This window comes from Danio rerio, chromosome 20 (assembly GCF_049306965.1).
Source record: "Danio rerio strain Tuebingen ecotype United States chromosome 20, GRCz12tu, whole genome shotgun sequence".
Lineage (NCBI taxonomy): Eukaryota > Metazoa > Chordata > Actinopteri > Cypriniformes > Danionidae > Danio > Danio rerio.
Window position 1 is genome coordinate 35,035,337 of NC_133195.1, and position 14,463 is coordinate 35,049,799.

General features: G+C 36.5%; 2 protein-coding genes and 1 long non-coding RNA gene across 6 annotated transcripts in view; 2 read left to right on the forward strand and 1 right to left on the reverse strand.

Annotated features, from left to right (window-relative positions):
- Positions 1–2,797, forward strand: part of sesn1 (sestrin 1) — a 78,125-nt gene extending 75,328 nt beyond the window's left edge. For all 4 annotated transcript variants that reach the window (XM_005160670.5, XM_005160671.5, XM_005160673.6 and 1 more), the window contains 4 exons: positions 98–210; positions 299–489; positions 937–1,081; positions 1,170–2,797. In XM_005160670.5, coding sequence (XP_005160727.1) covers positions 98–210; positions 299–489; positions 937–1,081; positions 1,170–1,256 — 536 coding nt within the window. In that variant the 3' untranslated portion in view covers positions 1,257–2,797. The remainder of the gene's footprint in view (positions 1–97; positions 211–298; positions 490–936; positions 1,082–1,169) is intronic.
- Positions 2,317–14,463, reverse strand: part of armc2 (armadillo repeat containing 2) — a 41,071-nt gene continuing 28,924 nt past the window's right edge. The window contains exons 14-18 of the mRNA XM_678490.9: positions 9,622–9,744; positions 9,411–9,524; positions 9,201–9,333; positions 8,985–9,124; positions 2,317–4,039 (exon numbers count right to left, since the gene is read on the reverse strand). Of these exons, the coding sequence (XP_683582.4) occupies positions 3,900–4,039; positions 8,985–9,124; positions 9,201–9,333; positions 9,411–9,524; positions 9,622–9,744 (650 nt within the window). The 3' untranslated portion in view covers positions 2,317–3,899. The remainder of the gene's footprint in view (positions 4,040–8,984; positions 9,125–9,200; positions 9,334–9,410; positions 9,525–9,621; positions 9,745–14,463) is intronic.
- Positions 4,138–13,479, forward strand: LOC141379315 (uncharacterized). Its single transcript, XR_012395865.1, has 3 exons — positions 4,138–4,272; positions 4,454–4,542; positions 13,175–13,479. It is a non-coding gene; the product is annotated as an uncharacterized lncRNA (long non-coding RNA).

Genomic DNA, 14,463 nt, shown 5'->3' on the forward strand with positions numbered 1-14,463 from the left:
AAGTCGCTCAGAAATCTGAATATGCTGATTTCCTGTTTTATTGGGATTAATTATTACTGGTACTCAATCACAATAAATCATCGTGTTTGCTCAACAGAAGATGAGGAGTGTGTGCCATCCAGAGATGTTTCGCGACACTTTGAAGACCCTAGTTATGGCTATAAAGACTTCTCCAGGAGAGGAGAACATGTACCAACTCTCAGAGTGCAGGTGAGAGGAAGGGACATCATCTTTGCCTTTGACTACCAAAGAAAAATTAGGATTACATTAACAGCCCTATGTTTTGTGCCCTTAACAGGACTACAGTTGGGAAGATCATGGATTTTCCCTCGTGAATCGGCTGTATTCGGATTTCGGCCAACTTCTGGATGAAAAGTTTCAGATCGCGTTCAATCTGACATACAACACAATGGCAACACATCAGGGTGTGGACACTTCCATGCTCCGCAGAGCCATCTGGAACTACATCCACTGCATGTTCGGGATTCGGTCAGTCATTCTACTGCTCACTGTTTTACAAACGTTTCATAGATTCAGTCATGCTGTAAGAATTACTGTATATATTAGTTACTATATATATTACACAATCATGCTTTAAGAATTACTATATATATATATATATATATATATATATATATATATATATATATATATATATATATATATATATATATATATATATATATATATATTTATATATATGTGTGTGTGTGTGTGTAAAATGTATAACACACATTTATAAAAAATAACTGGCAAATATGTTTTTTTTTTCTATTTTACATACTAGAATAACTGTAGGCAAAAAAAAAGAATAAAAATGTGAAAAATGTATTTTAGTAGTGCACAGCTTACAAAATGCAATTTTAGTCTTAATGAGTACTGTATTATTTGTCGCCTCCAGTCATTAAAATATCTCTTTCTCCTATTGCGTGGCAGGTACGACGATTATGATTATGGAGAAATTAACCAACTGTTAGACCGCAGTTTTAAAGTCTACATCAAAACAATGGTGTGCAGTCCAGAGAAAATCACCAAGAGGATGTACGAGAGCTTCTGGAGACAGTTCCGGCACTCTGAGAAAGTAAGAAAGGCTTCAGAAAACACCAAAAAATTACATTTAAAAAAGAAAGATTGTTTTAATTTAAATCCTCTTTCGTTGTGTCTTTCAGGTCCACGTTAATTTGCTTCTTATGGAAGCGCGCATGCAGGCAGAACTGCTCTACGCTCTGAGAGCTATCACTCGCTACATGACATGAAGTGCTGTTCTTGTCGACCTTCTTAATTAATAGTTTACTGTTGTTGTTGATGTTGCTACAGTGGGACACTTTATTAAACATAAAAACAACAAAAAAATGGAAAAACATAAAATGGAGGAGGAAGAACGATTGAGTGGCCGCACTGGAGGACAATGACAAGGTTGTTTTGATAAAAGAAGGAGAAAAAAAAAACAACCAAACCTTACTTGCTGAATCACTTGTGTGTCCTCTCAGCCTCCACTAGTGGGCGTCTGAGGGGATTCAGTTTCTCAAGAGGACAAGCTGAAACGGCGAGCTTCTGGAGGCCAGGCCTCCTTTAGTATTTCAAATGCATCTGCGATAAGATGCTATATAATCATATCTTCTTTTTGTGAGATTAAAAAAAACAACATGCACACACACACACACAAATAGCAACTCCAGCAATGGTGCAGATAGACTGCACTAACATGCCTATCTACTAGTATGTTTCGTTTCATATCGTTTTATATTGTTTTTAAACAAAATTTGAGCAGTGGCTAGAGATAGAAGCATTACTGATTTTTGCATAAACGCGTGCCTAGTCATGCGCAGCACTGGCAACAGATGCCGAGGTGCCGTCTGTTCATGCTGCTTTTCTCAACTGAGAGGCCTCAAGACACCCAAACCATCACCCATTTGTATAAGCTAATCCAGGAACGATTGTGTTAATGTGAGTGTGAGAGCGCAATTCAAAAGTAATAGCTGTTCTGAGCCCTTCTTATAGGTTACTGTAAGACACCACTTTTCGTCACATTTCCAATGTGTGAATGCTATGTGAGGGAGGGGGATTAAAAAAATCCAAACATAGGCTCTTTTGGGGTTTTCATGCATTTAAAATGTCAAAGCACTTTTTTAAGAAAAAAAAATGTTAAGCTTCAGCTGTTATGTAGCCATTTTGTTTCGATGACCGTTTCCTATCTCTTTTTTTATTGTGTGTTAGTGACTTTTAAAGCGAAAAGGTCTTCCTTTTGTGATGTGCTTCCTGTTGCTCTGATCCATCCGCCTTATCTGTCTTCCTTGTAATGCACGGTCATCTAAACTCAAGCTTTTTTTTTTTGTTGTTGTCATTTTGGGGTTTATTATAACTAAATACCTCCTGTTGTATCCTTAAATATCTAAGTGCTGTCTGGTGAGCTGAACTTTTGTCTTACAATGTTGTGGGCTGCAATCTGTACAGACGTAGTCTCTAAGAACCAGGCGACCCGTGCGGCTGTGGGGTTAAATGCTTGTTCTCATTCTCAGAACTTTAACCAGTGTAACTAAGCAGTTTTGTTTCGAGTGAGCGTGTGTGTTCTTTTCAAGCAGGGTGGATTCTCTGCTGTCTTTTTTTTGTTTTGTTTACTAAAACCAGTTAAGTACTGCATTCTGATGATGGCAGGACTAGAGGGATGGTACTTTTTTCTTTGGAAATGGATATGAGGAGGTTTTAAGTCAGACTTGAGAGACTGATGTCAGTTACTGACACTTTTATAAGAAAATATTTGATAAAAAAAGAAAGAAAAATAAAACATTGTATTTCACTTGTTTCATTTGTAGTTTAATCATTTTTGCTTTCTTCCCAGAAACTCACAGTAAAATGATACATTGCACCAAACAATCACTGTTATTTAGTATTAAAAGATTTAAACAGGCCGTACCACAAGAACTAAAGCTTTTCTCATTCATATTTGTGTGCTTAACAAGAATAACACACTTTAGGATATCATTTATGTAACTTTAGGTCACATAATTAATGTTTTGATGACAACTACTCGCCCTTATATCAAAGTTTTATGTATCAAAACAAGCCTAAAGTAAAGCGTCCCATGCTGTGCACTAATGATTTAAACACACAATGTTGAAGGTAGCAATTCATCTTCTCACAGCATGGATAAAAGAAAGTCACAGTGCTGACCTGGGAACTATCCCTTTTACAAAAATAATAAAATTTTCCCATAGTTACAAATTTCCCTCTATCATCCGAGGCCATTTGGTGCCAGTAAATGGTCATTGTTTGGAAATCACCATAGGCTAGTTGCTCATTTTAAAAGTAAATGACAAGAAGTTGGTTTCAACTCCTAAAAATGTTTATATTTTCTGAATAAAGTCCCTTAGAGATGTGCTGCTTTAGACTTCACACTGAAGACTAAAAGCCACACAGTAATTAAATACAATTCACCAACAAAATCACATTTTAAGCATGTATAGCTCACCTCTAGGGCAGCTGTGTTAACTTCATATTAATGTATTTCAGCTGTAAAGTGTAACTGTCAGGGCAAAAGGAGGGAAGCCAGTGCCATATTACAGTATATAGGTTTGATGTGATTGTATTAAGCAAGTATGACAATGTTTCTATTCTGTGTTCCTTACAGACTTTTCTGGAAGTGTCTGTTTAATAAAGTCTTTTAAGATGATTGATAGTGTCGTGAGTGGATTTATACACATGATTATTGCCTTCATAATATCTTTGAATGTAATTTACAGCAATTTTCTGTTGAATAATAAACATTCGAATAGTATTATTTGTATATAATTATTTGAACAGTAGCCTATATACAGTATTAACTTGTCTTAAAGTGCATTATACACACCAGCTTGTTTGTGGTTGTGAAGACTGGAGATAAGGCTGTGCATCACTTGTGCTTATTGAATGATTCCAGTGGTGTTTTCAATATGTAAACGTTGTCTCAGCCTTTCAGCTACTGGTAGAAAGAGCAGCTCCCAGCGTGCTTCCTGAACCTGTCTGACTCCGTCTTCAGAAGGCCACTGCAAAGCTTCTCTGTCTGTCCAAAACACAAGACAAAATGTTTTTCACTGATTCTTTGCGGCAGTTTGATTGACAGGCGATCCGGCCAATCACAACACCGATATTCTTTGCGCCGTCACTGTCCACGATGTTCTCTCATAGTAGCTTTTATCAATAAATTATCTTGATTGATATGCAGTTAACAAGAAATTAGACGAAAGTGTGGGACTTGCAACGCCAACAAAGACAGCAGTTACACATAAAGACTGGGTAATTTACAATTTGACACATTATTGAAATCCAGAGAAGTGAATGGAAACGTTTGTGTGGACAGATCACAATCAACTGTTAATGGCGCTGTTACTAAAATAACTGCTAGCTAACGATTTAAAACATTCTGCTCAAAACCAGAGGGCTCAAGACTGAACTAACTTTTCTGTTATTGGTTCAGGACAGTTTGCAGAACTTTAGTTTATTGAGATGTGATTTGTGACGTGGCAAAATATGCTGTAAACAACATGAGGACTCTGAAGATGACAGGTGAGCTGAGCTAATGTTAGCACAAACTGCTTAGCATTGAGACATGATACACAGTAAAATAATTAATCTTTTCTGTTTTATAATTTCATATATGCACTTATAGTTTTGTCTTCTTCGAGATGCCACCATTTGCATTTGTTTGTGAATTATGTTAAGGAAATCAATATGTAACATTTTTAATAAATTAATGTTAGATTATCCAAACTGCCATCAGAACTGATTCGTATTTCATGGCTATAACTTTCAATGTAGAATTCGATTTAAGTTTACATCCTGCATATTCCCAACCTTTATAATCTGCTTTTGTCTAATATCGTAATATTTTTTTCTGGAAATTATTTACTATTTTTCTAGGGAGTGCACAAATTGATAGCAGAGCACCATGGCTTATTTTGAAAGCTAGTTGGAAAACATGGGGCGGGGTATGCAAAGTGTACATTTTGGCCCAGAATTATGTACTATTGACCTTATTCGTCAATGTTATAGCCATTTTAAAAGTTAAATCGAGGCTGTGGTGAGAAGAAGGCGAAAGTATCACCTGTTTACCTGGCGGTTCTGAATGGATAGTGAAAATAAAAAGGGATATAGGACCTCATTTTCAACTAAATTAAAGGAAATGGCACTAGTTAGCTAACATTTTCTTTCCCAAACACACATTTTAGATGCCATTTATCAAACTCAAGTTAATGAACTGATTCTTTCACTATATTAGACTCGCCACGATACTGAATGTTGGTAACGTTACTGAAATAAATTTAAAAAACGTCAATTTCCATCATTTAAGCACTGTTAAGCGCTTTCTTAAACAACAAGGGTGTGCTCCAAACATTTTACAAAGGACTGCATTGTTTAATCGCTCACTGGGTTACATAGGCTGATGCAGGGAAGCGTCCCCACAGTGTTTAACTGGTGCCATGAACTGAAGCCTAGGAGGACACTTAAGGTTATTACTCTTAAAGAGATTATGATTTTGTTTGATGCCTAATATGCTTTTAATTGTTTAAATTAAACTGAACTAAATGATATTAAAGTGAAGTTTACACCATTTCTTCATTTTGAAACCACGACAACACCTGGAGATTTGTAGTCCACAGCGTGTTGTTGTAATCTTTACAGTGCTGATCCTTTACTTCCGGGTTTCTTCCCACCACAGCCTCACTTTCGTTTTTTAAAATGGCGGCCGCATGAAATAAGCATATTCAGTTGCATATGGGAGAAATGACTAGGAATTATGAACAGCAGAAACTACTTGCTCCACAAACAAGTGTGTTCATAACTACACACAAAAAGTATGACAATATGAAAAGTAATGTAATAAGGAAATATCAGTTTGCAACATTAAGCAGCAAAATGAGTTTTAACGTCTAAAAATCAATGGAAGTGAATAAGAGTCTCGAGCCTGTAAAGATTGCAATGGCATTGTCCGCTTGTATGTGAAAAATCAGGTCAATACACTACGCATTGCCTTCTAGAGTACATATTTAACAAACATTTTGTCACCCCTCACCCTCCCATATGTAACTGCCAGAGGTTACATACATACAGTTAGGTGGATTTGGCCGAATTCCAATTCTATTTTACACCCCTTGACCTATAGCTACCCTTTGCTCCTTGAAACAGAGTAGCAGGAGCTAGGAGTAAAAATATGCTCCTAAGAAATAGGACACCACTACTACACCATTGCACGTCATTGAACATTGTGTAAACACGGAACTGTAAACAGTGTTTATTTGCATCGTGTTTGTTTATTCATGGATGTAACTACAAAAAACAACAGTAATTAGTGTTATGTATTTATAACATATGTGCAGTAAAAGATAAGAAAAGTCCCTGCTGCTGGACTTTTAATTCTGATATCCAGTCAAGCATATGTGGGACTATTCTGTGGTCAGTTACTGGTGTAATATTAGTGAACTTAAAAAAGAAATATAAATAAATAAGAACATAAGACAGAACATATAAAGAGAATGTTTTTGCGTTCTTAAATTCTTAATTTATGGCAAAAATTGAAAGGTCCTGTTAATTGCTTTGAAATGTGCATTTTTGTTTGATGTGTGACATAATTTTAACTGAAAGCTAGGCCGGACATATAGTAGCTCCTCCCCTTTAAAAACAGCTAATAGCGTTTCTTTGTTATCACAGCTCTGCCAGTGAGTTTTTAAGATCAAGCTCATCAAATGAAAAGCAAATAAGGAAGAGGCGGGACATGTCAGATACTTCAGAGTATTTGATTGGTCAGAAAATTTGATGAGAAACTGAAGTATGGTAAGGTGATGTCAAAAATGTAGTTCAATTTAAAAGAGAAACTACAGAATATGCATGATGCTATCATGTCAGTATGGACCAGCAACTTGTTAAATCTATAGCCGTATAAAAGTTTAAATGATTAGCTCTCCTGTGATTTTTTTTTTCTTCTTTTTTCAAATATTTCCCAAATAATGTTTGACATACCAAAGAATTCTTAAGGTCAATTTTATTAGCCCTTAATAAACAATATATTTTTTCAATAGTCTACAGAACAAACAATCATTATACAATGACTTGCCTAATTAACCTATTTAAGCTTTTGAATGTCACTTAAGCTGTAGTATCTTGAACAATATCTAACCCAGGCTCATTCTAAAAATGTACCATTATATACATTTCTGGAGAGCACCAAATACGTCCCAGGAGCTACGTTTTTGTTTTAGCAAATCCACCAGAGGCCAATGTGTACACTTTTTCAGATCTCAAATTTCTCTCGCAACTGCAATTCGCACTGACTGACTGATCAACTGACCCATCCCCCACCTTCACTAAACCCAACCAATAGTGTTTTCAAAAGCACCAGTTGACCCGACCACCCACTTCCCTAAACCCAAGCGACAGTGTTTTCAAAAGCAATCCAGAAAAAGAAAAGCCCTTGCCTGATTTTTACCCCATTTTTAGAGTTTACCACATTCTCACCCTGTTATTTGCTTGTTCATTTTATTTAATTTTTGGCTTCTGTTTTTGTCTTACCTGTTTTCTGGAACTGTTGTTTGCCTGACTCAAACCCCATTGTCGTGGTCAACTCCTCTCTGCATTGCTTACATAACGATCTTACTCGACAAACTAGTAACAGCAAGAAAGCTGTCCATATGGAAGTAAGCAGTCAGCTAGTAAGCGCGAAAAGGAACGGTGTCATACTGCCCCGTATCATTTGTTTTAAAGACGAAATGTAGCCATATGTACTTCTGAGTGCATAATTCACGATCTCCAGAAACGTATATACTAGGGATGTAACGGTATTGTAAATACCGTCATACCGCAATATTAATTTTTTTCGATATTACCGTAGTCGCATGACTCGGTAAAACTATAGGTCTTCTGAGAAAATTTGCTCAGGCGAATGAAGCGAACGGGAGGTAGCGAAAACTACAATTCCCATCAGCCCATGCTTGACCATCATCCCTTGCGGTCTGTTGTCGCTACAGATACAGTAATGCGGAAATGGAGTGTGCTGCTAGAAGCGGGGATGAAAAAGAGCTGGAAAACTCTAAAGCGGGTGTTGTCGCCGCGCACGTTCTGAATAGCGGTGTTGTCGCGCGAGTTCTTATCAGCTGTGTTGTCGCGCGCGTACTGAATAGCGGTGTTGTCAGCACACTGTTCAGATTGATGCAGACATGAGACCTCTATCTTACTCATGGTTTGTCCTCTCAAGTGGGGGAAAGACAATGCACAACGTTACCCACTGCTGTCAACCTGGGCCAAGTCATATCTCTCTTGTCCCAGAAACCTCAGTCCCAAATGAGAGGTTTTTTTTTCTGTTGCAGGGGACATTGTAAATGCCCAGAGATACCAGCTTTTACCAGATTATATTTATATGTTAATTTTCCTTTAAACCCATCTCTATCTAAGTGAGTGAGTGATTAAATGTTGAATGTGATGAGTTTTCAACAATACTAAATTGAAACTTTATTTTTTTACATGGTTTAATATTTTTTTGTTATTAAAATTGAAGTTCCTGTTTCAAAGCTTACAGATAGATGACTAATTTGTATGTCATTGACACTTTTGGCACTTTTTTGGAGTATTTTCATAAGTTTTCTTTTTCCTGTAAATGATTCAATAAATACCGTACCATGACATTCATACCGAGGTATTACCGTACCGTGAAATTCTGATACCGTTACATCCCTAGTATATACGTAAGGCTTCATTTTCAGAATGAGTCTATGTTGCAACCATGTAGTAAAATATTATACTGTTGTCATGGCAAAGATAAAAGAAATCAGTTATTAGAAATGAGTTATTAAAACTATTATGTTTAGAAATGTGTTGAAAAAATCTGTCTGTTAAACAGAAATTGGGGAAAAATATACAGGAGGGCAAATAATTCAAGAGGGCTAACAATTCTGACTTCAACTGTAATTGTCTAACCATGTTAAACTAAGTCCTGGTGCTTGTGTGTTCATATATACCTGTGTAAAGCCGTAAGATCTCCAGAAGCTCTTGAGCGTGTTGGAGCTCTCCATCTAAAGAGCAGTTCCACAGAGTCTGACACACCACAGCGGCTAAATGCCAGTCCTGAGGCCCGAAGTCACGCAGACAGTCAACAAGCCTGGAGAGAAAACATAATACTGTTAAACGTCAGTCGAAAAAATTGGCGCACCAAAAAAGCGAGAGGCGAGATTTACTTCTGAACGGCTCCCTCGGCGCTCAGCATGGCCCTGTTGTCGGGATCTGCAGATAAGTTGATGAGAACTCCACATGCAGAGAAACACACATCAGGGCTCTTGGAGTCCAGGAGGGTTATGACAAACTGCTCCACTGAGAGAAAAAAAACAAGGCCGGCGTCAGACTCTGGGGGTCTGATGACAGAAGAAGTGGAAGAGAGCGTCTCACACCTTTGTGCTGCATGACGAAGCGTCTCACGTCTTTGATCTGTGACAGGTTTCCAAACACCCGCGTGGCCTCCAAAACTGCATCCATACTGGAGCCCAGCAAGAGCTTGAGCAGCACTGCGGTGACAGAAGGACAGGCCGGGGGGAGATTACAAAGACAGATGCGACACACAGGATGGGTACACACACATGCACTCACTGTGAGATGTCTTACACTGGGAGATGTGTGTGTGTTGGGAACGGATCACTGAGCTCTGGGACGGGTAGAAAGAGAGGTTGTTGATGGTGGCCACTGCATTGATCACTAACTCTTCACTCTCCTGGACACTCCTGCACTCTGAGAGTCATGGGTAAAAGACAGAAAAATTTAGGTAATGATTAAACAAAATATAGAATTGATAGAATGGTGTATAAAAACACTACACTGCAAAAAATGCTTTTCTTGCTTAGATTTTTTTTGTCTTGTTTCTAATCTAAATATCTAAAATTTCTTATATCAAGAAGCATTTTTTAGACAAGCAAAACATATTGCCTTGTTTTGAGAAATATTATGCCAATATTAAGTTAATTTTATATTAATTTTGCTTACCCCATTGGCAGATTATTTTGCTTGTTTTAAGGAAAAACTGACTTAATATTGGCATAATATTTCTCAAAACAAGGCAATATGTTTTGCTTGTCTAAAAAATGCTTCTTGATATAAGAAATTTTAGATATTTAGACTAGAAACAAGACAAAAAAAATCTAAGCAAGAAAAGCATTTTTTGCAGTGTACCGGTCAAAAGTTTGGGGTCTGTTTTTTTTTCATATTTTTTTTTTTTTTGAGAAAATGATTCTGTTCATCAAGGCGCCATTTATTAAATGTACAAATATTGATAAATTTTTATATTTTAAATAACTGCTTTTATTATATGTCTTTTCAAATGTATTTATCACTTCAGTCATTATTGCTTTTATTACTATTTTCATTAATAATAATAATAATAATAATAATAATTAATATTAGAGTGATTTCTGAAGGATCATGTGAAGCTGAAAATTCATCTTTAAAATTACTGGAATAAACGTTAAACTGCACACTTTAGAACAGTTATTTTAAACTGCAATAACATTTTACAATTTGTACTGTATTTTTTGATAAAATAAATGCATCCTTGATGGGCAGGATATGCTTATTTTAAAACATTTAAAAATCCTATTGACCCCAAACCTTTGACCGGTAGTGTACATATATACATATATGGTCAATAAATGCTTAGTGCAATGCTCAGTTCTTAATTTTCATTTAAATTTCCAAACAAGAAAAATTATGTATTGCTGGAATTAAATGGTAATTCAAATACAAGATGAAAAAATAAATCCAGGCAGATGATGCTTGGTGTAAACAAACTATACTTGGTGAAAAATAAGGCCCAATTCTAATTTTGTACCCTACCCCTTTCCCTTGGCCCTTGAAACAGAGTGTGAAGGGGGAGGGCTTCAAAATTTACCTCTAAGAAATGGGACAGCACTACAACACATGCACACGTCATCATGTGTCATCTTGATCTCTTGCTTCATATGAGATCGACGTATGCGACTGCTGCAGTTGCGTTTTTTTTTTTTTGGTATTTATCTTCAAGAAATCACTGAAGGCAATGATATCATGTTATCATAACGATATAATGTGGCAATAAGATCATAACTGTACTGTGTATTTACATTGTGACCATATATTTATTTATGTAAACACAAAAACAACATTAACATTATAGCAGACACTGTAAAAAATCATTCCCAGCCATTAGATTTTTCTGACAGCGTATTCCATTGTCATTTAGTGTCAGAATGTTGTGGGACTGCTATACAGGAGTTATTATTATGGATTATACACTTTAAAAAAATCCGTATTTTATGGCAATTTTACACCCCAGCTGCTGGGGAAAAAAACTTAAAATAGGGGCCATTAAATTACAGAAATTTGCTTAAATTTTAATTTCTGCTTAAATTTTCCCGGCAGCTGGGGTGTAAAATTACATTTAAAATTACAGATTTTTTTACAGTGTAGATAGCAAAATTAAGCGTTTTTTTTTTTTTTTTAGTATTTTTTTTTAAAAGGATGACGGTAAAACAAGAACACGGTTATAAATATATTAAAACATATGCTTGTTTGTGGTAAAAAATCATAATAATGACTAAAATGCTAATTTGTGCATCTTACTTCAGTGTCAGCTGGTGTATTCTGGGAAATTTTTGTACTCCTTGGTTTTGAGTGTGGTCCTGAAAAATCTCTGTTTCAATGGGTATCTAGCCCTTCCGCTTAGCTGCACGCCTTCAAGCTAAAGAGAATTGGGTAAGGGCAAGGGCTAAGGGGTAGAATTGGCATTGAACCTAAATGACTTTGTAAGTCAATGAATGATTTATTAAAAGCTAACATTCATTTCTACTGGAGCTGGAGATACATTTCAGTTCAGTGTTCAAATTTACTGGCTTTTTTAATCACTTCTTCAAGAGGACTATATTTATGAACATAGTCAAAAGGGGGTATAAGGGGTCAAATGATACGTGACTTTGACTTTATGAACAAGTCATTTAAATATTCAATAGATTAGTTGGAAAACTTTGAGATTGATGTGTTCTGCAGCACTTCTGCTGTTAAAAGGATAGTTCAATCCAAAAAAAATTAATTCTGTCATTATTTACCAACTCTGACTCTTTAATTGTTGTCTGTTGTACAAAAATAATATTTTTTGAAGAATGTTGGAAAAAACAGTTACCACTGACATATATAGTAGGGAAAACTAATACCAATGAAGTAATTGGTTACCAGTTTCCAACATTCTTCAAAATCTCATGATGACAGAATTTTCATATTTTGGGAAAATATCCTATTAACCATATCTTAGTTGGCAGTGCAAAACATTGAATACACTGTCCATGCATATAAAAAGGGGGGAAAGTGTGTTATTACCTTATATCATAGGTCACAAACTATATTCCTGGACAGCAGCAGCTCTGCACTGCTCTCCAACATTAATCAGCCACACCTGATCCAACTAATCAAGGTGTTCAAGACTACTAGAGACCCAACTCTGCAGAGCTGCGGCCCTCCAGGAATTGAGTTTGAGGCCATTGCCTTACATGTTTGTTTATATGTTTGTAATTAATGTAGACCAAACCATAAGTCTATTTAAAAGTCAGTTCATAAAAATGGTCAGTTTAAAAGTGGCTATACATTACATGAGTAACAATGCTTAGTAAACATTAGAAGTTGCATGATGGTTCACTTCTTGGTAGTGAAGATCCAACCTGACAGATTGCTAATCAGGTGTCACTTCCTCCTTGAGAAGTTTCAAAACCCTTCGTGTGAATTTCAGATGGAGCCCTTCATGATAAATCTGAAATAGAGGTAGTCAGAATCTGACACCAAGTGTGTCTACAGAAACATTCTGTAGTTCCCGTTCAAAGTGCGGTTTGCTCTGTCAGTGTTTGTGCGTCACGCTCCAAAATGTGTGCGTTTCGAAACACCTTTTGTTGTGGCAAATGCTCAGTCACTGTTGATTTCTCAGTTTGTACTTTTTTGTCCTTCTCATATTACATTTTCATCATAACAGGATGTCATTTTAATGTAGCAGACATAAGGTAGATTAGCGAAAAAACAATAAATCTCCCACCCACTTCCTCTCCTCATGTTCTTGTATCTATTTAAAAAAAAAAAAGCAACAGCATGCTCTAACTGTCGTTTCAAACTGTAGATATCTGTTTTAATTTAACACATATTTCCACAGGATCTCTTTCTCTATTTCAAAAAGGAAACGCACAACCACCTCTTCACCCCTATCAATGCCTCCTTCTGAAACTTCCACATGCAGAACCAAAACCAATCTTGCAGCCTTCACACAATCAAACCGCCGGGCTGCTCAAGTCAAGATCTGTGCACAAGTCTGCAGTCTGGTTGTTCTCATCATTGGAGAGGATGCAGTAACTGTGGGGTCTGTGCCAGTAACTGACGCGGAGAGAACAGCATGTGATTGCAGTGCACAGCAACCAACCTGCATTCATTCAAGTTCAAGGAAGTAAACTTAGCCCGAAACATCTGTGTGTTGCTGTGTTTAAAGTCACATCTCTGTGACAACCACACTGAAATGCAAGAGCAAGTGTACAATGGTGCAATGCGTTAAAGCCTCTCTGAAATCAAAATAGAATGGGGTTTTATGAATAGTTTATCCATAAAAGCTGTTTGTTCCAAAGCTGTTTCAGTTTCTTTTCTTGTTGAACACAAAAGAAGATATTAGAATGTTGGAAACTGACGTCCATTTATTCCTACTATAAATGCAAATTGCTAGCAGTTTCCACGTTCTTCAAAATATCTTCGTTTATGTTCAATAGAACAAAGAAACTCATAATGATTTGGAAACACATTATGCTGCAGTCACACTAGAGTTTGAGCTTGCTAAATTCTGTTGTACAGTGCTGCGAAAAGGGGCGGGATTAAACAAGATGATTAGACATTAAAAAAAGCAAACGATCAGTCCATGTTTTAAATATATGTAAAGAAAGGTCATGTTTTGATACTCGATTGGTCTCACACAATCATGTGATGCAATTTTGCAGGTCAGAGTTCACCAAGCTTAAACTGGTGAACTCAGCGAACTGCGAAAACTTGTCACACAAGCTTGCGTTTTCGGTCTGACGCATCTGCATATGAATAGAAGACTATGCAGAGAAAAGTGCAGTGTGACTGCAGCTTTAGAGTGAGTAAATCATTTGCTCAATAAAAAATAAATATTAAAAATAACAAATTTAATTTTTTCTGACCAATCAAATGCTCATTATAATCAGAAGCAGTCTATCAACTACAAGACGCAGTTGAACTCGATCACTTATTCAAATGTATGCGGACATTCATACCAAGGGTTTGCCTAAACCAGTAGTGCCCAAACTCGGTCTTGGAGTGGTCCTGCAAAGTTTAGTTTAAACCCATATTTAACACACATGAACCAGCAAATCAAGCTCTTTGTAGGTATACTAGGCTACGTCCAAAATCGCCTATACTACTCAGTAGGTAGTACTACCT